General features: G+C 41.9%; 1 protein-coding gene across 6 annotated transcripts in view; it reads right to left on the reverse strand.

Annotated features, from left to right (window-relative positions):
• Positions 1 to 23,722, reverse strand: part of sec16a (SEC16 homolog A, endoplasmic reticulum export factor) — a 142,415-nt gene that overhangs the window by 30,470 nt on the left and 88,223 nt on the right. For all 6 annotated transcript variants that reach the window (XM_069889803.1, XM_069889772.1, XM_069889783.1 and 3 more), the window contains 3 exons: positions 22,681 to 22,792; positions 13,948 to 14,053; positions 13,661 to 13,801 (listed from right to left, as the gene is read on the reverse strand). In XM_069889803.1, the coding sequence (XP_069745904.1) occupies positions 13,661 to 13,801; positions 13,948 to 14,053; positions 22,681 to 22,792 (359 nt within the window). The remainder of the gene's footprint in view (positions 1 to 13,660; positions 13,802 to 13,947; positions 14,054 to 22,680; positions 22,793 to 23,722) is intronic.

The raw sequence follows: 23,722 nt of genomic DNA on the forward strand, positions 1-23,722 counted from the left end.
AGGTTGTTTATAAATGTTTTCACTGTGATACTGCTGCAAAACAACGAAAGTTGTGGCAGGTTCATGACAATAAATTTTGATTCTGAATTTTCAATAAACTGCAGTCTTCCAAATTAAGTATTTTGAAAGGTAATTGGGAGGAAACAAATTGCTATTCCCTAAATGTCTCTGCTTAAAAAGCAAGTTACTCTTGTACTAGATTGTCCTCACATCTTCCATCCTGGACCATTTTAGTAAGTGTTTTCCTCACTTGCTCCGTCATTGACATTCTAAAATGTACCATCCAAATCTAAAAACTGCAACACATGTTCGCCTCAATAGTGGAGATCTCCCAGTGGCCATCCATTTGAATTCCCCATCCCATTTCCTTGCTTGACATGTCTGTCCTTGCTCTCATTCACTGCCAGACTGAGAACACCCGCAAATTGGAGGAACAACATCTCATCTTCCGACTGGGCACCCCCCAACTGGACGGCATCAATATGAACTTTTCTGGCTTTCATTAAACCACCCCCCTTCCCCTTCACTTCTTACCTTGTCAGCCTTTGCCAAATTTTCGTCTCTCCCTTTCCTGTCTCCTTTTGCTCAGTCATGATAAATTCTCACTTCTCCCCTTATCATTCCCAATTAACACCTTTTGTTGGTCTGGATTCCACCCCAGCCTGCATTATCTGTATTGAGATTTCATGGTTTTGGTTCATTCTGTTTATTCCTTGAAGAAGGGCTCAGGCCTGAAACATCAACAATACATATTTGTCTTTTATGGATGCTGAAAGACTGGCTGAGTTCCTCCAGCATTTTGGTCTTTTTTTTTTACTGCAATCAGAGCATCTGCACACTTTCCTGTTCCATTAGCACATTTTAGAGTTTTCAGTTTCCAGGACACAGTTTTATCATTTTCCACAATACGTTGAAAATTCTTAATCTCGATCGCTTGTCCAGGTTGGGAAGCAAAATGTGTCGGTAGGGTGGAGGTCAGAGGTGACGAGGGGGTCCAGGAGCTTGGCCACAAAGGTGGCCAGTATCAGCTGCTCGGAGCTGCCAGCCAAGCGGGGCAGAAGGCTGGACATGAGGTGCAGAGCTACAGGAGGAGCGGGCTTTCAGGGCAATGGAGCTGAGCGCTGGTGGCTTTCAGGCGCTCCACCAGCTTGTCAAACCCTCAGGCACATCCTGCCAGTGCAGCGCCGACCGTTACACCCCCCTCCTCCACCCCATCTAATTCCCAACGTGGCAGCAGGTTGCAGTCCTGCTGAGCCCGGTGTTTACAGAGCGACACACAGGATAGCCAGCACCAGAGTGGTTCCAGCTGTGTGGGGGATTGTGAGTAAGGAAGGCAGTCATTGCTCCTGCATTGAGCCAGCTATCGTCTGCTTCTCTCTCACTGGGTGCTGGGGTCTGAGAGTCACCTTTCCACTAAAGGTAAGAGAGGGCTTACATGGGGACCAGATGACAGGGATTCGGGGGGGGGGGGGGGGGGGGGATGGTTTCCCTCTGAAAACCAATAATTTATGACAGGAAATTAATGTTACTTATGTGCAAATGTCATCTACTTAAAAAAGTGCTGGTTCTTGGAGGTTGCTGGTGTTCGGAATCCCGGATAAAAGGTTAGGAACCTGTAGCATAAATGATTTACATCAACTTGCCATTGTGAATGACGAAAATCTGCGAAACCATGATTGAAGTAAAAACAAAGCCGGAGAAACTCGGCAGGTCAAACAGCACATTTTATGTAGCAAGGATAAAGATATATAACTAACTTTTTGGGCTTGAGCCCTTCAAGATATGGAAAAATGTCAGCTGGCACCTGAACAAAATGGTAGGGGGGGGGGAAGGAGGGACAGGGGGATGAGCACGGGCTACAGGCAGGAGGCAATTGTGGAAAAGGGAGTGAGGACACACCAGCAGAAAGGGGGAGGAGGGATGGTGTAATGGAGGATTAAAACCATGTACTCAGATGCTTTTTGCTTATGTGGAACTGACGACACTGGGTCCACACGCAGGTCACCTAACTTTCAGAACTAGCAGATGTAATTAAACTCAGCCATGGGGACTTATCTGAAGATACACTTTGAAATGGAATTCCACCGTGAGGCCCAGGGAAAGCAGCTGTCAAATACGACACTCTGAAATTGACGTATTGGTCACAACCTGTCTTGCTCAAGAAGTTTTAATGAGTCCTTGTATCTACGAGATAAACCAGGATATCATAGCATCCTGCTCCATAATAATTAATCTTCTAAATTGTAGAATAGTATGCTCAGCTTTGATTTTGACTGACAAATGTTAGAGGGAGTGGGTGCATGATTAATTGTTTTTGGGGTATAAAGGTCTGTGGTCCTGCTGCTGAAGTTTAGACTCTCCGAGGGGTGGGAACACCCCTTGTCAAGAAGGAAGAACAGCCAGAGTCCGAGCAACGTCCCAGTCGGGGGAGGTGGAGAAGCTGCTACCAGCGCCCTGACAACCTACTACAAGTGTGCAGTTGTTGCCTCGCTTCGGCAGTTGGGACCAGTCCAAGCGTTGATAAGTATAGTTGGGAAGGGCTTGCATATTGTAGTGTGAAATCAGCTTTTGAATTAGTAATAAACATTTGTATAAACTGAACTGCTCTCGGTGTGTGTGTCTATTTTCTTTCGGTAGCTAAAACACTGTGACCAATCTAAAATGAACAAAATGAGAGGTATAAGTTTACCCAAGACAATTGGCGCTGCGAGCAGGGTTGGTCTCAAGATGTTTCGCCGAAAGAAAGAGGTGAGCCCTGAGCAGTTCTTGATTCCTGGATGGACTTCCAAAGACGATGGGTTTGGCATGTTGGCCAATACCCTGTCTTTGTTGGGACCACCCATTAGTTGGGATGAGAAGTTAGACTCATCAAGTGCACCATCAAGAGCGGGTTGCCACTCTCCTTCGAGAAAGTAAATTTCCTGATAAAAAGGGAATGCTGACGAATGGTTTTTGGTTGCTGGCCACAGCATTACGCCACTCCGTTCAGCGTGAAGCAGAATTAATTCAAAGAGAAGTAGAATCTCAGTGCAAAAGAAAGCAATTAGAGGAGGAGCTAGAAGTCCTGCGACAATGCTGTTCCATGATGAGCGAGATTGTTCGTACCAGTCAGGACAGAGCCAAAGAATGGGAAGATAAGCATGTCCAAATGATTTGCCGTAATATTAAACTCCGGCAGCAGCTCTGTGCAGATAAGGAAAGGCATGGAGTAGAACCCGATCCATATCGTATTCATGCCATGATAAGGAATGGTGACGATCCTGATGTAATTGAGGATTGGGATGGGAATATCTGGAATGACAATGGTAATAATGCAGATACTCCTCAGCATGTGTCTAACATACTACCCTCTCCATCTGCTGTTCATGCCCGCCCTATAAGGCAGCAGATTTCCCAAACAGACAGAAGGGGGGATGATGTAAGGGTAGAGATGGAAGGGATAGATACCCCGGTTTCCCATGTGGACCCAGGGGAAAATACCCAAACCCCTGCTTATGCTCTATGGCCTACTCCCTCTGTTGGATGGCCTCCACCTCCTCCCCTAGACTGGGTGGAGGACCCTGTGAGCCAAAGTGGGAACAGGGGTCGGAAGGAGTCAATGATCCGTGATTTCTCTGTAAAAGAGCTGGCTGCCATTGGAGATCGATTTAGGCAAAAAGCAGGGGAACATCATCCCCAGCTGCTGAGTCCTCCTGGCCCAGCTGTGCTTTCTGCTCCCACTGCTGCTTCTATCGAGCTGGCTTCTCCTGCTCCAGTTACTCATGATGAGGTAAAACAATGGGTTAAACAGGCTCTTAAAGATAACAATAGCATGTGGTCCTGGAAGCCCCCGAACCCTTCTGAAGCCTGAAGGTGTGGGCAGGATTCCCGTGTCTACTCCATCGAGACACGGCGCACACACGGGGATCCGCGGCCCTACATACCGTTAACAATCCACTGGGGTGGGGGTAATGATCGCCAATACTTGGCTTTGGTCGACACCGGTGCAGAGCACTCGGTGATTCCTGGTAATCCAGACCTCTGGACTGGACCGGCCTTTCGAATAGAGGGGTTGGGAGGAGCGGTCACCCTGGCAAAGGAAATAAAAGTCTGTGCCATGGTGGGTGATAGCCCTTCCCCTGTCTGGTTACATGCCCTGGTGGCTGCTACTGACGAGTGTATCCTGGGTATTAATATGTTGGCCGGTATGGCCCTTAATACTAGCCAAGGGGGATTTGAATTTGGAATTCGAACTATTACAAAAAAACTAGTAGTGGGTCAGGCTAAGTGGGATCCTGTGATGGTGCCAGCCCCCATGAAACCAGTGTGCATTCCACAATATCATCTCCCTGGGGGGCAGGAAGAGATTACTGCCGCCATCGATGCTCTGCAAGAAGAAGGGGTAGTGAGGCCCGCAACGTCGCCCTTTAATAGCCCTGTTTGGCCGGTCCAGAAGCCGGACGGCTCCTGGAGAATGACAGTTGATTATCGTTTTTTGAACAAACATGCCCCACCACTTGCTTCAGCAGTTCCGGACATTGTCACCCTTATTGAAAACATTGCTACTGGGAACTCAGGAACATGGTGTGCTGTCATTGATCTCGCTAACGCCTTCTTCAGTATTCTTATAACTGAGGACTCACAGGATCAGTTCGCCTTTACCTGGAAGGGGCGCCAGTATACCTTCACCCACCTTCCAGTATCGCCTTCCCTCTCAATTCACCATTATATTGATGATGTGGCCTCCTGGAGCCTCTGGCAGAAACAAGAGGGTCGCCGAGTCCCACTGGGATTCTGGTCACGTACCATGCCTGAGGCTGCCACTCGTTTTATACTGTTTTTGAACAACAGTTACTAGCCTGTTACTGGGCCCTGCTAGAGACTGAAAGAATGACAGGTGATGCAGATGTTCAATTGCGACCTGCACTTCCTATAATGAATTGGGTCCTGGCTAATGATGCTAATCTAAAGATCCGGCGGGCTCAGCAGTCTTCTATTGTTAAATGGAAGTGGTATATTCAGAGTCGTGCGACCAGAGGGCCTGAAGGGGTGGGCCGCATACACGAACAGGTGGCTTACCATCCTAGGTCAGGAACTCAGTTATCGGAGGAGGGGGATGGTGGCTCCAGTCAGTATGCTGAGTTGAAGGCAGTCACTTTACCACTAGATCCCCATGATCACCCTCTTCGCCTGTTTACTGATTCCTGGGCTTTGGCTAATGGACTTGTGGTATGGATGCCTGATTTGCAAAAGAACAACTGGATGATACATGACCGCCCAGTATGGGGCAAAGAGTTGTGGCAGCTGTTGTGGGATGCTTCCCACCATCATGAGATAACCGTTTATCACGTTGATGCCCATACCAATATGGCGACTAACATGGCTCAACATAATGCAGTAGCAGATCAGCTTGCCACTATCAGCTGTGCTGATACCGTCCCCCTGGCTCGATGGGCACATGAACAGAGTGGTCATTTGGGGGAGAAGGGATCAGCTATGTGGTCCCATACACATGCTTTATCCATCCATAAGGATGATGTCCGCATGGTCATATGTACATGCCCAGAATGTCAGCTTGTGAAGTTCCATACCGTTCCACCTGGTCCGCATGGCCGAATAAAATGGGGTGCTCACTCAGCTGCGGTCTGGCAAATTGATTACATAGGCCCCATGCTAGACTGCATGGGTAAATATTACGTCCTAGTAATGGTTGACACCTTTTCGGGCCTGGTTTTTACTTTTCCCACCAAGACGGCTGACCAAGCTAGCACTATCCAAGGACAAAACCATTTGATTTATCGTTATGATGTTCCAGAGGAGATTCACTCTGATAATGGCTCGCACTTCTCCGGGAAAGCAATCTGTGATTGGGCAAATGACAACGGTATTTTATGGGTCCACCATATTCCTTATTACCCGCAGGCTGCCGGGTTAGTTGAACAAATGAACGGCTTACTGAAGGAACAAATTCATTTGTTAACATCACTGGGGACCCAGAAGGGATGGTGCCATGTGCTGCAGCAGGCAGTCGACAATTTGAATCATCGCCCTTTAAAAGGAGGTACACCTTTCCACCGACTTCTTCACGCTCCTGAATTACAGCCTATTCCAGAGGAAAAACAGTCATTGCCCCCCATCCCCGAACTAGAGAATGTTGGACAAAAGGTATGGGTGGCACCACCAGGTAGTGGCCCTCCTGTAAAAGGGGAAATAGTGACACCTGCCCAGGGTAACGCTCGGTGGGTAGCTATTGAGGGACAGGATGATTTAGTCTGTTTAAACACTGAACGCTTATGGTATCGTGAGTGACATGTGTCAGGCTTCTTTGTTCCAGGTTCTCCATTTTACACTCCTGGTGATCTGGCTTAACAGCTGCTTTGATGCCAGCAATTGGATTTGTAATGTCGAGGACGTTCCAAGGGAGTTCCCCGTGGGAAACACGGTCCGATGCATTACACCAAGGAAGTCCTCGGTCACCAGCCTCAAGTGCAGCTTATATAAATATGTTATTGTTCAGCATGTTTCAAAATCTGTTCGTGAGCTCCAGTATCTGGGTATTGTGGCCAACAAGGATAATTTGAGCCTTGGTTGGAATCCTTTCTCATGGCTAACTGCTACATTTGGGGGAGTGGGCCACACTATCCTCCGTTGGTTGCTCGCGTCATTGCTTATCTTTGTAATTGTTGTTTTGATTTCTCTTTTTTCGCTCCCTCTGTACTCAAATACTGGTTAGGCCTCGCAAATGACAGATTGTGACCAAGGGGTGGAATGTAATGGAGGATTAAAACCATGTACTCAGATGCTTTTTGCTTATGTGGAACTGACGACACTGGGTCCACACGCAGGTCACCTAACTTTCAGAACTAGCAGATGTAATTAAACTCAGCCATGGGGACTTATCTGAAGATACACTTTGAAATGGAATTCCACCGTGAGGCCCAGGGAAAGCAGCTGTCAAATACGACACTCTGAAATTGACGTATTGGTCACAACCTGTCTTGCTCAAGAAGTTTTAATGAGTCCTTGTATCTACGAGATAAACCAGGATATCATAGCATCCTGCTCCATAATAATTAATCTTCTAAATTGTAGAATAGTATGCTCAGCTTTGATTTTGACTGACAAATGTTAGAGGGAGTGGGTGCATGATTAATTGTTTTTGGGGTATAAAAGTCTGTGGTCCTGCTGCTGAAGTTTAGACTCTCCGAGGGGTGGGAACACCCCTTGTCAAGAAGGAAGAACAGCCAGAGTCCGAGCAACGTCCCGGTCGGGGGAGGTGGAGAAGCTGCTACCAGCGCCCTGACAACCTACTACAAGTGTGCAGTTGTTGCCTCGCTTCGGCAGTTGGGACCAGTCCAAGCGTTGATAAGTATAGTTGGGAAGGGCTTGCATATTGTAGTGTGAAATCAGCTTTTGAATTAGTAATAAACATTTGTATAAACTGAACTGCTCTCGGTGTGTGTGTCTATTTTCTTTCGGTAGCTAAAACACTGTGACCAATCTAAAATGAACAAAATGAGAGGTATAAGTTTACCCAAGACAGATGGCTCTGTGGATGGAGAGGGGAGGAGATGGAGAGCGGGAGGAAATACAGAGGGAATAGAAAAAGAGGGAGATGTGGAGTAGGCTAGCAGAAATCAGAGAAGTCAATGTTAATGTCAACCGCTTGAAGAGTGCCCAGGTGGCAAATTAAGTGTTGCTCCTCCAATTGATGGTAGTCTTGGTATGACAGTACATGAGCCCATGACAGACATGTCAGCATGGGAGTGGGCCACAGAATTAAAATAGGTGGCCACTGAGAGATCCCTGTCACTGATGCGAATAGAATGAAAGTGCTCGGCCATTGATCAACTTTCTTTACACACCATCTTTCATTTAATCTCTTTCCTCCGTCACATGGACACTCCTCATATGGAAAAAAAAAATCGAGGATCACCAGCAACCCTGGACATCATTTCCCAAGAGCTGGGCCATGATTGATGATGACATGACCACGGGGGGAAAAGGCCAACCCTAATCATATCATCTGATTACCTGCCAAGCCAGCTCACTCAGCTTTGACGGAGACAGCAAACCCACCAACCTTTTGCTCATCCTCAAACATTTACAGACCAAATTTCCCAAAGCCATTGCAGGAGCAGAGACCAAGGTGGGAAACTGCAGAATAAAAATCTCCTTCAGTTCATCAGCATATTCTTGATCCTACTCACATTTGTTGGCAGAATATGCACCTCACTTCACACAGAGTTGCCAGCCTCCTCCAATCTGACTGACCAGTGAATCAAGCAGCATAATGAGAGCGAATAAAAATGGCACCTCCCGCCCCACTACCAGTTTGACATCTCCTGTCAGAACCTTTGCCACAAGATTGAAAGAGTCAATCTAGCATAGGCAAGAAACCTCCGAATGTCCAAGGAGAGAGACACCGGTGCAACTAGAAAACACACAGCACCAGACAGCATGGCTCAATCTGGATTGCCGGTGTTGCCTGTCCGAAGTTTACACGGTTTCCATATTCCTGCATGGCTCTCCTCTGTGTGTTGTGGTTTCCTCCCACATACCAAATACACACTGACGGTCAGTTAAATGGCCACGTGTGGATGAATAGTACAATAGTACAATCTAGTGGGAGTTGATGGAATTGTGGGAAAAGACAAAACTGAATTAATATAGAATATAAAAGGGTCACTGACGATCAACACGAACTCAAAGCCAAAGGGTGAATTTCCGTGCTGCAAGTCTCTATGACTCACAGTACCAAGCCCTCATCTAACAATAATATTTTCAGCCTTATATCTAACTGCAGATGGTAAACCTTTGCTTAACTTCCCCACTTTTCACCTCGGGCACTCAACAAATACCATGCATGCTGACCACCAGCAATGACAGGCTGCAATGCTGCACTGCAAACAGTATTGCTAATTTTCATAATTCCTTTAGAACAAAGAACAATACAGCACAGTACAGGGCCTTCTGCCCTCGATGCTGTGCCCACCCATAAAAAAAAAGTACTAAACCCTCCCTATCCTATAACCCTCTATTTATCTTTCATCCATGGGTATGTCTAAGAGTCTTTTAAATGCCCCCAAGGTTTCAGCTTCCACCACCATCCCCAGCAAGGCATTGCAGGCACCACAACTCTCTGTGGAAAAAAAAACTTACCCCTTATGTCTTCCCTAAACTTCCCTCCCTTCACTTTGTCCAGATGTCCTCTGTATTTTGCATTTGGCTATTCATGTGTGGAAAAAACATCTTTAAATAAAATTTTCAAAAAAGTGGGTGTGAAAACTAATGGAGAGGAGTCTTAAGAATAGCATCTATGAGCATTTGGAGAAGTACACCTACTCAATGATAGTCAGCATGGCTAAAAATCGTTATTCCTCCTTTAATATTAGAAGATTGATGAATATTATTTACACTCCTTCACATAAGTCTTCAGAATGTGTTATTTCACTAGATGCTGAGAAGGCCTTCGATAGAGTAGAATGGCCTTATTTATTTACAGTTCTTGAAAAATTTAATTTTAGTCCGATATTTATATCTTGGATTAAACTTCTTTATAATTCCCCAGTTGCCTCGGTTTTTACTAATACCCAAAGATCGCCATATTTTCGATTATTTCGGGGCACCAGGCAAGGGTGCCCCCTTAGCCCTTTATTATTTAACTTAGCTTTAGAACCTTTGGCAATTGCTATCAGAGAAGCACCCAATATTACTGGTATTATTCGTTGCAGGGATATTCATAAAGTATCACTATATGCAGATGATTTATTGTTATATATTTCCAATCCTGAAAATTCTATTCCTGCAGTTTTATCTTTATTAGCCCAATTTAGTAATTTTTCGGGATATAAACTGAACTTAAATAAAAGTGAATTATTCCCTTTCAATGGATGGGTTCCTATTTATGATAGTTTGCCTTTTAAAATAGCTAGAGACCATTTTATATATTTAGGGATTAAGATTACTAAAAAACATAAAGATTTGTTTAGGACTAATTTTTTCCCTCTATTGGACCTGATCGGCAGTTTACTTACCAATTGGTCACCATTATCCCTATCCATGATAGTCCGAATTAATGCTATTAAGATGATGATCTTACCTAAATTTTTATATATATTCCAAGCTATACCTATTTTTGTTCCTAAATCTTTTTTTGATAAGGTCGATTCTAAATTGTCCTCGTATATCTGGCAAAACAAGAATCCTAGATTGGGGAAAAAATATTTACAGAAATCTAAACTAGAGGAAGGGTTGGCATTACCCAACTTTAGAATTTATTATGGGGTATTAATATTAGTTACTTAAGGTATTGGTTGAATTATTCAGAATTATCTCTAAATCCCCATTGGGTAAATTTAGAAATTAAACCAATACAAAATTTTTCAATTAGCTCTATTTTGGGAGCTGCTCTCCCTTTTACTCTTACTAAATTATATAAACAAATTGATAATCCAATGGCTAAACATACACTACGTATATGGTTTCAATTCCGGAGATTTTTTGGCCTAAGTCATTTTATCTTGGAAACTCCTACTGTACTAAATTTCCTTTTTCATCCCTCTCTAATTGATCAAGCTTATTTACTCTGGAAAGTTAAAGGTATAACATGCTTTTCGGATTTATTCTTGGATAACTCTTTCATGTCATTTGAACAATTATCCATGAAATATGATTTACCTCGATCTCATTTCTTTCGATATTTGCAGATTAGGAGTTTCTTAGTTTCGACTTTACCCTCTTTTCCCAATTGGGAGACTACGACTGTTTTAGAGGATATACTATATTCAAAATTCCCTCCAAAAGGTGTGATATCTAAATTATATAATATAATTACAAAAATAAATTCTGGGACTTTTGAAAAGTTTAAAAATGATTGGGAAAAAGAACTCAACCTTCATATTTCCAATGAAAATTGGAATAAAATTCTGCGACTGGTAAACTCTTCTTCGCTATGTGCAAAACATTCACTAATACAGTTTAAAGTTGTTCATAGAGCTCATATGTCTAAAGATAAACTCCATCGCTTTTATTCTCATATCGATCCTATATGTGATAAATGTCAATTGGAAATAGCTTCCCTTACACATATGTTTTGGTCCTGTCCCTCTTTACAGAATTATTGGAAGGAAATTTTTTCCATTATATCTACTGTTTTGAATATTGATTTACAACCACATCCCATTACTGCAATTTTTGGATTACCTATGATAGATTTGACTTATTTATCTCTTCCTGCGGATCGTATGATTGCTTTTCTTACACTAATGGCTAGAAGATCTATACTATTGAATTGGAAAGAGGTTAATCCTCCCACTGTTTTCCAATGGTTTACCCAAACTATACTATGTTTAAATTTAGAGAAAATTAGAAACTCTGTCTATGAATCCCCTTCTAAGTTTGAGTTAACCTGGCGACCATTTATTCAATATTTTCATTTGTGGTGAGTTGATCTGGCTCTGTTTTCTTTCTATGATTATGTATGATAATTGGGCTGTAAGATGAGATCGGAGTGATCGGCGTGGTTTAGCTATATCTGTAGGTTTTGTTTTTAAGTTTTTTTTAAAGTTTTTTTTAATTCAGATTTGTTTTTTCTTCTTTTTTGGGTTTTTTTTTTCTCTTTTTTCATATATTGTTATTAATTATATCTTTTTTTTTAAGAGATAGTTCACACCCTAAACTGATCTAATTTTTTTTTTATGATATATTTTTATTCTGTAATATTATTGTTTAATATCTCTGTATTAATTCATTACTTACTATGTATTTTTTATATCTCTTTGAACTGTATGTGTTTATAAATTATAATAATAATAAAAAGATTGAAAAAGATAGTCAGCATGGCTTTGTGAAGGGAATGTCATGCCTCACGAGTCTAATTGAGGTTTTGAGGAGGGAAGAAAGGAAATTGATGAGAGTAGGGCAGTAGATGTGATCTATATGGATTTTAGCAAGCATATGACAAGGTCCCCCATGAGAGACTCATTCAGAAAGTCATGAACCCTTGGATGTGTGGATAAAAATTGGCTTGCATGTAGAAAGCACAGAGTAGTAGTGGAAAGAAAGTATTCTGTCTGGAAATAAGTGACTAGTGGAGTGCCACATGGATCTGTTCTGAGACCTATATTCTGTGATTATAAATGACCTAGAAGTAAAAACAATGCTGGAGAAACAATTTCCTTTATATAGCAAAGGTAAAATTACAAAAGCGATGCTTTGGGCTTGAGCCCTTCATCAAGATATGGAAAAATGTCAGCCAGCATCCTAATAAAAGGGTATATTGAATGCCTGGCGATATTTTTCCATGCCTTGATGAAGGGCCTACGCCCGAAACATCGGTTATGTATTTTTACATTTGCTGAATAAAGGACACTGTTTGACCTGATGAGTTTCTCTAGTGTTGTGTTTTGACTTCAATTACGGTGCCTACTTATTTTCGTGTTTTACTTCTGAAAAAGCAGAAGGATGGGTCAGTAAGTTTGTGGATGTTATGAAGGTTGGAGGAGTTGCAGATGGTGCTGAAGGTGGCCACAGGTTATGAAAGGATATAAACAGAAGGCAGATTTGGGCAGAAAAGTGGCAGATGGAGTTTAAGTGTGAGGTGATGTTTTTGGAAGGACAAACCAGAAGGCTGAGTACAGGGTTTCTGGTCGGTTCTTAAGAGTGAGGATGAACAGAGGGACCTTGGGGTTCAAATCCATACATCCCTCAAGGTCACCGTGTAGGTTGATAAGATAGTTAAGGTGGCCTATGGGATGTTGGGCTTCATTAACAGGGGGAATTGAGTTCAAGAGTTAAGAGGTCATCATCACTTCTCTTCCTTTTGGCTAAGATCAAGTGAAGAGTTAAGAGGTTATGTTGCAACTCTATAAATCTCTGGTGAGGTCACACTTGGAGCATTGTGTTCAGTTCATTATATGAAGGATGTGGAAGTTATGGAGAGGGTGAAGAGAAGAATTACTAGGATGTTGCCTGGATTTGGAAACAAGTCTTATGAGGCAACGGTTAGCAGAGCTGGGACTTTTCTCTTTGGAGCATAGAAGGATGAGAGGAGATTTAATAGATGTCTACAAGATTCTGATAATCATAGATAGACTGGACAGTCAGCACCTTTTTCTCAAGTTAGAAATAGCAAACACCAGAGTACATGTGTATAAAGTGAAGAAAGGGAAGTTTAGGGGAGTCTTTACCAGGACTCGTTAACATCCAACATGGAAACATGCTCAAAATCCAAGCCAATAGTCTTAGATTTGTTGAGTGGAGAGCCTTGCATCTGCTCTGAAGGAGCTCCATTGGGAAAGGTCACTTTTTAAAAAAAAAGATAAACTGAGGTCCAGTCTGTTCTCAGAACTATTTTAATATACCCAGAGAGTTGTGGGTGCCTGGAATGCCTTGCCAGGGATGGTGATGGAGGCTGAGACATTGGGGGCATTTAAGAGACTCTTAGACAGACGCATGGATGGAAAGAAAAAGAGGGCTATGGGGTAGGAAGAGTTTAGTTTTTATTTTAAGCAATATATGGATCAGCATAACTTCAAGGGCCAGGTTCTGTAGTCATCTATGTTCTATACATCTTCCCCTTAAATCCATCCGTTCTATTTGCCTCATTTATATTTGCGCTTCTCAGGAAAGTTTCACTCATATTTCTTACTGCAGAAATATCTGCAATATCAGTCAGTACCTCAATGAGCTGTCGCAACAACACAGGTGAATAATAGGCTGGATTCCTGAAGACAGTCCTTGCGATGACTTCACAGTAGTGAAAGGCTTGTGCCGTCAATCCCATCTCAGCCAGTCGACATGCATAAATGAATTTGAACACCTAAGAAATTGTAATTAAAAACACAGCAAAAATGTCAGATTCAAACACACAGAAGCTTTTGTAGGGGGGGGGGGGGAGAATGGGAGGGTGGCAATGAGGAAGGGCTGTGGTAAGAGCAATTATAAATTTTACTTCTTGTTTCAGACCTGAAAGTTGGGTAAGAAGCAGGTTTGACCGCCCAAAGCCTGCGAATACTCGTATGCTTCTGTGCGCTGGATGGCTTCATTTGAAGCAAATTTCTGGAATGACCAACTGAAAAGAAGTTCAAAACAAAATTAGCTTTGCAAAAATAAAACACGAGTTATTTTGTTCTTTAGGAGAGGGAATTTAAAATGTAAACCAACAAAGGTTTATGCCTGTCTTTACCAGGACTCGTTAACATCCAACATGGAAACATGCTCAAAATCCAAGCCAATAGTCTTGGATTTGTTGAGTGGAGAGCCTTGCATCTGCTCTGAAGGAGCTCCATTGGGAAAGGTCACTTTTTAAAAAAAAAGATAAACTGAGGTCCAGTCTGTTCTCAGAACTATTTTGAGCAGTAGCATGAGAAATCAATGTTGTTACGAGCCCAGAGGACCCCAAAACCCAGCAGCAATAGAAATTCACCAAGACAAATGGTTACTTAAACAAAAGTTGCTTTTAATTTTCTTTTAACATAAAAACAGGATCAAACTTTAACTTATTACTATTAACTTAACCCTCTTCTAATTCTAAGAGCACATTATGTTATGTGTATACAAGTTCAACAAAAGTTCTTTGATTTACAGTCCAATCTCACTTCTCACTCCTCCAAGTTCACCGGTATCAGGCAATTCTTACACAGTGCACAGAATTTAACATTTATGAATTTTCACCAGGCTCTGGTGCTTAAAGGTAAATGGTTACTGCTCAGAAAGGTTCTGCCCGGGTTAGAGAGAGATTTGTTGCTCGTTGGACACACACAAACTGATTTCCTCCGATCACTCACTTCAATGTCTTGCCGAAGAAACTTGCCCCACCATGGGTTTTCCAAGTGATAACCTCTTCTTCCAGAGTTCCTCTTGTTTCCCTTATTTCAGGAGAAACACTCTAGTCAGCCATTTCCTCTTGTAAGGACTACAAGGGTATTGAACAGGCTGAACTCAGAACTCACAACCAGTCTTTAAAATGGAGTTTTTCAACAAGCTGCCATGCTGCAGCCTCCAAAAGCCACTGTAGAAGTCAGTTCTCTCTCTCTCTAAGATAAATCCCCCATCTGTTTTTCCTCTCTCTGTTTGTAAAAACCACAACTCCATTTTTTGAAAGATCTTATCGGCCTCTGAGTGTGGAGATTATTCATTTGTACCTGCTTTTGAAATTCCTTTCAAAGCAGTTCCATTGCCTTTTGCAAAGCCACTGGTGCCTGCATGCCAAAGCTCTTGCATTTTAAATGATGTCTTTTGTGAAGTGTTACTGTTTGTGAAGTGACCTAAACTAAACCCCCACAATCTCTTTTAAAGACATATTTATATTTATTATGAAATATAATCCATATCAATGTCATGACCAATATTTTTTCTTCAACACCTCATGAAAAGTAAATTATTGTTTCTTTGCTTTATGCAATTTGGCTGTCACATCTCCCAAATTAAAAGTGAAGACACTTAAAATAACACTTCATTGGATTAGTGGCTCGGACATGCACAAGATGCAACCAGATATATACTTTGTTAGAAAAAAGGGAACAGGTGAGGCAACTAGTCAAGAGGAAGAAAGCAGCATACATTAGATATAGGAAGGAGGAAACATGAAGGGCTCATGAGAAGTATATGGTAGCCAGGAAGGACTTTAAAAAGGACTAAGGAGAGCTCAAAGGGGGCATGATAAGGCCTTGGTGTGTAGAATTAAGGAGAACCCCAAGGCCTTCTATATATATGGGAAGAATAGAAGGATGTCGAGAATGAAGGTGGGATTGCTAAAGCAGACAACGTGTCTGGAGGCAGAGGAGGTTTGGGAGGTCCTAAATGAATACTTTGCGTCAGTATTCATAAAAGAAAAGGACCTTGATCATGATGAGGTCAGAATTGAACAGGCCTGTGTGCTGGACAATGTGGAGATAAAATGGAAGGGTTGGATCTTCTTAAAAATTGAGATTTATGTCCCCAGGGTCAGACGTGATATACTTCAGTCTGCTATGGGAAGTGAAAGAAGAGATAGCTGGGGCAGTAGCTAAGATCTTTGAATCCTCTTATGCCACAGGGAAGGTGCCAGAGGATTGGAGAATGGCAAATGTAGTCCCTTGTTTTAAAAAAATAGGGAGAATCCTGTGAATTATAGACTAGTGAGTCTTACTTCTGCGGTGTGTAAACCAATGGAGAGGATTCATAAAGAAAGGATTTATGGGCATTTGGAAAAGTAGTCTACTCAGGGATAGACAGCATGGCTTTGTGAACGGAAGGTCATACCTCATGAGTCTGAGTTTTTTTTGAGGTGATAGAAGAAATAGTAGGGCAGTAGATGTAATCTCTATGGATTTTAGTAAGGTATTTGACAAGGTCCCTCATGAGACATCATCCAGAAAGTCATGAGGTACAGGATCAGTGGAACCCTGGCTGTGGGGATAAAAAATTGGTTTGCAGGAAGAAATCAGAGAGTAGTAGTGGAAGGAAAGTATTCTGCCTGGAGGTCGGTGACTAGTAGAGGGGCTGGAGAGATCTGTTCTGGGATCTCTGCTGTGGCTGATGTTTATAAATGACCTGGATGAAGAGGCGGAAAGATGGGTCACTAAGTTTGAGGATAATATGAAAGTTGGAGGAGTTGTGGATGGTCCAGAAGGTTGACGTAGGGTACAAAGGGGTATAGACAGGATGAAAAGTGGCAGATGGATTTCAATCTGGATAACTGTGAGGTGATGCATTTTGGAAGGACAAACCAGAAGGCTGAGTACTGGATTAATGGTCGGTCATTTCAGAGTGTGGATAAACAGAGGGACCTTGGGGTCCAAATCCATACATCTCTCAAGGTCGCCACACCAGTTGATAGGATAGGGTTCAAGAGTTAAGAGGTCATGTTGCAACTCTATAAATCTCTGGTGAGACCACACTTAGAATATTGTGTTCAGTTTTGGTTACCTCATTAAAGGAAGGATGTGGAAGCCTCAGAGAGGGTGCAGAGGAGATTTACCAGGATGTTGCCTGGATTGGAAAATAAATTTGTGAGGCAAGGTTAGCAGAGCTGGATCTTTTTTCTTGGAGTGTAGAAGGATGAGAGTAGACTTTAAGGTCTACAAGATTATGAGAGGCATAGATAGGGTAGACAGCCAGCACCTGTTTCCCAAGGCAGGAGTAGCGAACATCAGAGAACATATGTGTATGTATAAAATGAAGGGAGGGAAGTTTAGGGAAGACATTGGGGTAAGATTTTTTTTTGTGCAGTGAGTTGTGGGTGCCTGGAATGCCTTGCAAGGGATGGTGGTGGAGGCTAAAAATATTAGGGGCATTTAAGAGACTCTTAGGCACATGGATGGAAGAAAAAGAGGGTTAAGTAGGGAGGGTTTATTACTTTTTTAAAAAAAGGAATATATATGGGTTAACACATCGAGGGCTGAAGGACTTGTACTATGCTGTAGTGTTCTAACTCCAATAAGCTACCAACTAACCAGGATATAACTCAATGAATGCAATGCATTACTTATTTGTCAAAAGCTAAATTCTTGAAAGGAAATGATGTTTATGGCCTCATAATTCCAGAGACAGTAGAAAGCAAAGTGTTGAAGATGGGATTATAGCCAAACAAGCCTAGCCAAAGCAAAAGCCAATATGAGATCAGGAAGCATAGCACCCCTCTTCAGAATGGTTCTGTTGTCAAACTATTTTTGTGTCAAATATATTGGTGTGCCAACAATTCCCAAATTCTTGATATCTTTCATTCACACTGTCCAAAATTGACATATTTTGGAACATCGGCTTTTCCAAATTAGAAGATTCCTGGTTCATTGTGGATATAAAATATAATTCAAAAACACAACCCCATAGAGAAGGAGAAGGGAACTGTTCCAAGTCTGCTGTTTGGCATTTCTTAAAAAGGCACAAAAACACACATTTACAAACATTTAGACATACAGCAGGAAAAAGCCATTTTGGCCCACGAGTCTGTTCTGTCCAATTTACACCCAATTAACCCACCAACCCGGTACCTTTTGAACGATGGTAGAAAACCAGAGCCACCCAGAGGAAACCCATGCAGACATGAGGAGAAGGTACTGTTACATAGGAACATAGAAGTATGAACAGAAGTAGGCCAAAAATAGCCCATCGTGCCTGCTCCGCCATTCAATACGATCATGGCTGATCTAACTTATGACCTAACTCCACCTACCTGCCTTCTTCCCATATCCCCTAATTCCTCTATCATGTAAAAATTTATCTAACCGAATTTTAAATATGTTTAATGAGGCATCCTCAACCACTTCCCTGGTTAGAGAATTCCAAACATTCACTACTCTCTGGGAAAAACTATTTTTCCTCATCTCTGTCCTAAATCTACTCCCCCGAATCTTGAGACTGTGTCCTCTCGTTTTAGTTTCCCCGGCCAGCTCAAAAAACCTTCCTACATCTATCCTATCCATACCCTTCATAATCCTATATATTTCTATAAGATCTCCTCTCATTCTTCTGAACTCAAGCGAATACAATCCTAGACGATTTAATCTTTCATCATAAGTCAACCCCTTCATCCCAGGGATCAACCTAGTAAACCTCCTCTGAACCGTCTCCAAAGCCAGTGTATATCCTTCCTCAAATATGGAGACCAGAACTGGACACAATACTCCAGGTGCGGTCTCACCAGTACCTTATACAGTTGCAACATTACCTCCCTACTCCTGAATTCAATTCCTCTAGCGATGAAGGCCAACATTCCATTTGCCTTCTTAATAACCTGCTGCACCTGCAATCTAACTTTTTGCGATTCATGCACAAGCACTCCCAAGTCCCTCTGCACAAAAGCATGCTGTAGTTTTTCACCCTTTAAATAATATTCAGCTCTTTTATTTTTCTTGCCAAAATGAATAACCTCACACTTACTAACATTGTACTCCATCTGCCAGACATTTGCCCACTCATCCAGCTTAACTATATCCCTCTGCAGACTCTCCACATCCTCATTACAATTTGCTCTTCCACTCAATTTGGTGTCATCCGCAAACTTGGCTACACCACATTTTGTCCCCTCCTCCAAGTCATCAATGTAAATGATGAACAGTTGTGGGCCTAACACTGACCCCTGCGGCACCCCACTTACCACTCTCTGACAACCTGAAAAACTCCCATTTATCCTGACTCTCTGCCTCCTGTCAGACAACCAATTTTCAATCCAGGCCAATATACTTCCCCGGGCTCCACTTTCCTGTAACTTACTGAGAAGTCTCTTGTGCGGCACCTTATCAAACGCTTTCTGGAAATCCAAATATACAACATCAACCTGTTCCCCTCTATCCACCGCACCCATTACATCCTCAAATAATCCTAACAAGTTTGTCAAACAAGATCTTCCCTTTCTAAAACCATGCTGCGTTTGCCTGATTGAACCCTTACGTTCCAAGTTTCACTATTTCATCTTTAATGACGGCTTCAAGCATTTTTCCAACTACAGAAGTCAAGCTAATTGGCCGATAATTTCCAGTCTTCTGCCTATATCCCTTCTTAAAAAGTGGCGTGACATTTGCTCTCTTCCAGTCTGCCGGGACCTGCCCAGAATCCAAGGAATTTTGGTATATGACCACCAATGCATCAACTATAACTTCTGCCATTTCCTTCAGAACCCTTGGATGCATATCATCAGGACCAGGTGATTTGTCTGGCTTTAGTCCCATTAGTTTCTCCATCACTACTTCCTTTGTAACAACTATTTTATCAAGGCCCTCCCCAACATTCGCATCCTTAACTCCGCACTTGGGCATGCTGGACGTGTCTTCCACCGTGAAGACTGACACAAAATATTTGTTTAACGCCTCGGCCATTTCCTCATTTTTTGCTACCAGTTTTCCTTTCTCATCCTCCAAGGGTCCTATGTTAACTCTGGCCACCCTCTTCCGTTTTATATATTTATAAAATTTTTTGCTTTCTGTTTTTATATTTTTTGCCAATTTACTTTCATAATCCTTTTTCCCATTTCTTATTACCCGCTTTGTTACCCCTTGTTGTCTCTTAAAGTTTTCCCAATCTTCCAGTTTCCCACTGCTCTTTGCAGCTTTGTACATCTGCGCCTTCAATTTTATACTCTCCTTTATTTCCTTTGTTAACCACAGTTGATTTTTCCCTCCCTTGCTGCCCTTTTTCCTGACCGGAATATATTTTTGTTGAACATTACAAAATATTTCTTTGAAAATCTTCCACTGTTCCTCAACTGTTTCATCAATTAACCTGTGCTCCCAGTCCACTCTGCCCAATTCCTCCCTCATCCTATGGTAGTCACCCCTGTTTAACTATTTCCCCTTCCATCTGAATGAGAAATTCAATCATACTATGATCACTATTTCCCAGATGGTCTCTGACTATTACATTATTTACTCTACCTATCTCATTGCACAACACTAGATCCAGGAGAGCATTTTCTCTTGTGGGTTCCTTAACATGCTGCTCAAGAAAGCTATCACCGATGCATTCTATGAAGTCCTCTTCTAGACTCTCATGACCAACTTGATTTTCCCAATCTATGTGGAAGTTAAAGTCCCCCATGACTACTGCCGTATCATTATTACATGCCTCACTTATCTCTCTATTTATTTCCTGTGCCACTAAACTATTGTTATTTGGTGGGTGATAGATAACACCCATCAATAATTTTTTCCCTTTGTTATTCTTTATCTCTACCCAAATGGACTCAACATTATGCTCTTTAGATCTTATATCATTCCTCACTACTGCCTGGAGCTCATCTTTGATTAAGAGTGCAACTCCACCTCCCTTACCATCCCATCTATCTCTTTGCACCACCTGATACCCTTGAAAGTTTAATTCCCATTTAGGGTCACCTTGTAGCCATGTTTCTGTGATGGCTACCAAATCATAGGCATGGGCACTGATTTGCGCCTCAAGTTCACTTACCTTATTTCTAATACTGTGGGCATTCAGATAAAGTGCCCTTATGCTCTTTGTCCTTTTAATATCTAGTGACTTCTGTAACCTTTTCTTTTGATTTTTCTGCCCACTATTTTTCTTTGTAATTTTCTTAACACTATCATTGACCCGAAAACTCACTGCACCATCTGATTTTTTACTTTCTCCTCCCAACATTACTTTTCCTATCCATTACTTTATCTTCCTTACCCTTTTCCCTATCACTCTGGTTCCCATACCCCTGCCAAATTAGTTTAAACTTTGCCCCACTGCTGTACCAAACATAATTGCCAAAATGTTGACACCTTTTGGATTTAGGTGCAACCCGTCCCTCTTGTAAAGATCATGCCTTCCCCAAAAGATATCCCAATGATCCAAGAAGCCAAATCCTTGCCTTGTACACCAGCACCTCCTTATCCTTACATTCTTTTCATCACTTGCATTTGGAACAGGTAGTAATCCCGAGATCACCATCCTAGCGTTCTTGTCTTTCAGCTTTCATCCCAGCTCACTGTAACCCCTTTCAATTACCTCCTCCCTTTTCTTGTCAATGTCGTTACGGGGAATGTAAGAATAGTTATAGATAAATATGTTTTTAAAAGAGATAGATTGTGGAGGTTTAATGGACGTTACACTTCACAAATAGAATAACACTTCACAAAAGACATCTCATTTAAAATGCAAGAGCTTTGCTGAAGCTAGACGTTGAGGCTCTGGTTGGCTTTGATTAAGCAATGAAGAATGCTTAATTGTGTATGGGCAATAAAGTCCAGGCTCAGAAATATTGATAAGATCTTTCAAAGACTGGGTTTGGAGCCAATAGTTTTTACAAGCAGAGAGAGAAAAAAAGACAGATAATTTCCCTATTAGAGAGAGAGAAGTCAATTCTACAGTAGCAGTTGAAGCTGCAAAATGGCAAGCTGGTAGGCTTGTTGAAAAACCTCATTTTGAAGAAGGATGTGAGTTCTGAGTTCAGCCTGTTGAAAAACCCTTGTAGTCCTTACGAGAGGAAATGGCTGGCTTGATTGTTTCTCCTGAAATAAGGGAAACAAGAGGAACTCTATGGTGACCTGGAAGAAGAGGGTATCATTTGGAAAACCCAGATGGGACAAGTTTCTTCGGCAAGACACTGAAGTGAGTGATCGGAGGAAATCAGATTGTGTGTGTCCAACAAGCAATGAATTTCTCTCCAAAACCACAAGAACCTTCCTGAGCGGTAACTATTGACCTTTTAATCACCAGAGCCTGGTGAAGATTCATAAATGTTAAATTCTGTGCACAGTATGAGAATTGCCTGATACCGGTGAACTTGGAAAAGTGAAAGGTGAATGATTGGAATGTGAAACAAAGAACTTTCCTGAGCATATACACATTACAAACACGTGCGCTTACAATTTGAAGGGAGTTGTTAATAGTAATAAGTCAAAGATCAATTCTGTTATGTTTAAAGAAATCTAAAAGCAACTTTTGTTTAAGTAACCACCGTCTTGGTAAATTTCTATTGCTGTTGGGTTTTGGAGTCCTCTGGGCTCATAACAGTACGAACTCCTTACAAACAGAACAGGATTTGAACCCTTGTCCTGATCACTGGGCCTGTAAAGGCATGGCACTAACTACTACATGAACTGTGCCGCCCAATAATCTCTACATTTTTTTTGCAAGGTTCGGAATGCAGACATTAACTAATACATTCTTCAGAGAAACCTCATTTCAAAACCAATTAATTGCCTGGGAAGTAGTTTGGGATGTCAAGGATGTAATTAATGAGTTGCATCTTATTTAGATAACATTACACCAGCTTACCTGTGATTTGAACCAATCAGAACAAGTTTTGTGCTTTTTCTTGTATATACTCCAAATCCAACCTGTGCCATCAAGTAACAGAAATGGGATGCATCTAATAGCCCCTTGGCAGCTACAAGAAGAAGGAATCCTGCTGTTAAATATTTTCTTCATACTTTCATTTAGCACCTTAAACTTGCCTCCCATTCTAATGAACATGGTCAACATCTTTATATTTGGCCTTCTTAGTTCAACAATCTTTAACACCTATACCCATAAAAAATCTCTTGAAATTTATTTATACCATTACTACCTTATATAACCATATAACAATTACAGCACAGAAACAGGCCAATTTGGCCCTTCAAGTCCGCACTGATCCAAGTACCCTCCTCTAATCCTACCTACCAGCACCCTGCCCATATCCCTCCATCCCCCTCCCATCCATATACTCATCCAACTCTTTCTTAAATGACAAAATTGACCCTGCCTCCACCACCTTCCCCGGAAGCCCATTCCACAGAGTAACCACTCTCTGAGTAACAAAGTTCCCCCTCATGTTACTCCTAAACCTTTGCCCTTCAACTCTCAACCCATGACCTCTTGTATCCATCTCTCCGACTCTCAATGGGGGAAGACTCCAGATTTGTGCTACATCTTGAATGAAATGCTGTTACCCGACAATATTATTGAATGCTTTAATTTGATTACATCACCTTCAGACTATAAACCCCTAAAATGTATTGATCAGTGATGAAGCTAATTGAATGGCAGAACAGGCTTAAAGGATAAATGACAATAGAATGTCATTATGAATTGAATGAGCACAATGGATGAATGTATAGTCACACAAAAAAGTTGAAGAGACTCAGCAAGTCCGGGCGGCATCGATGGTGAGAAATGGACAGACAGCATTTTGAACCAGAATCCTTACTCAAGAACATGGTGATAAGAAATTACAAGCATAAAAGAGGGGGGTAGAGGAGGAGCAAAGAGGTTATAAGATACTGGACAAATGAATGTTGGAGAGGTGATTGTGGAAACAGGTAGGGGAAGAGACCTC

This window comes from Narcine bancroftii, chromosome 1, assembly GCF_036971445.1.
Source record: "Narcine bancroftii isolate sNarBan1 chromosome 1, sNarBan1.hap1, whole genome shotgun sequence".
NCBI classification, from domain to species: Eukaryota; Metazoa; Chordata; class Chondrichthyes; order Torpediniformes; family Narcinidae; genus Narcine; species Narcine bancroftii.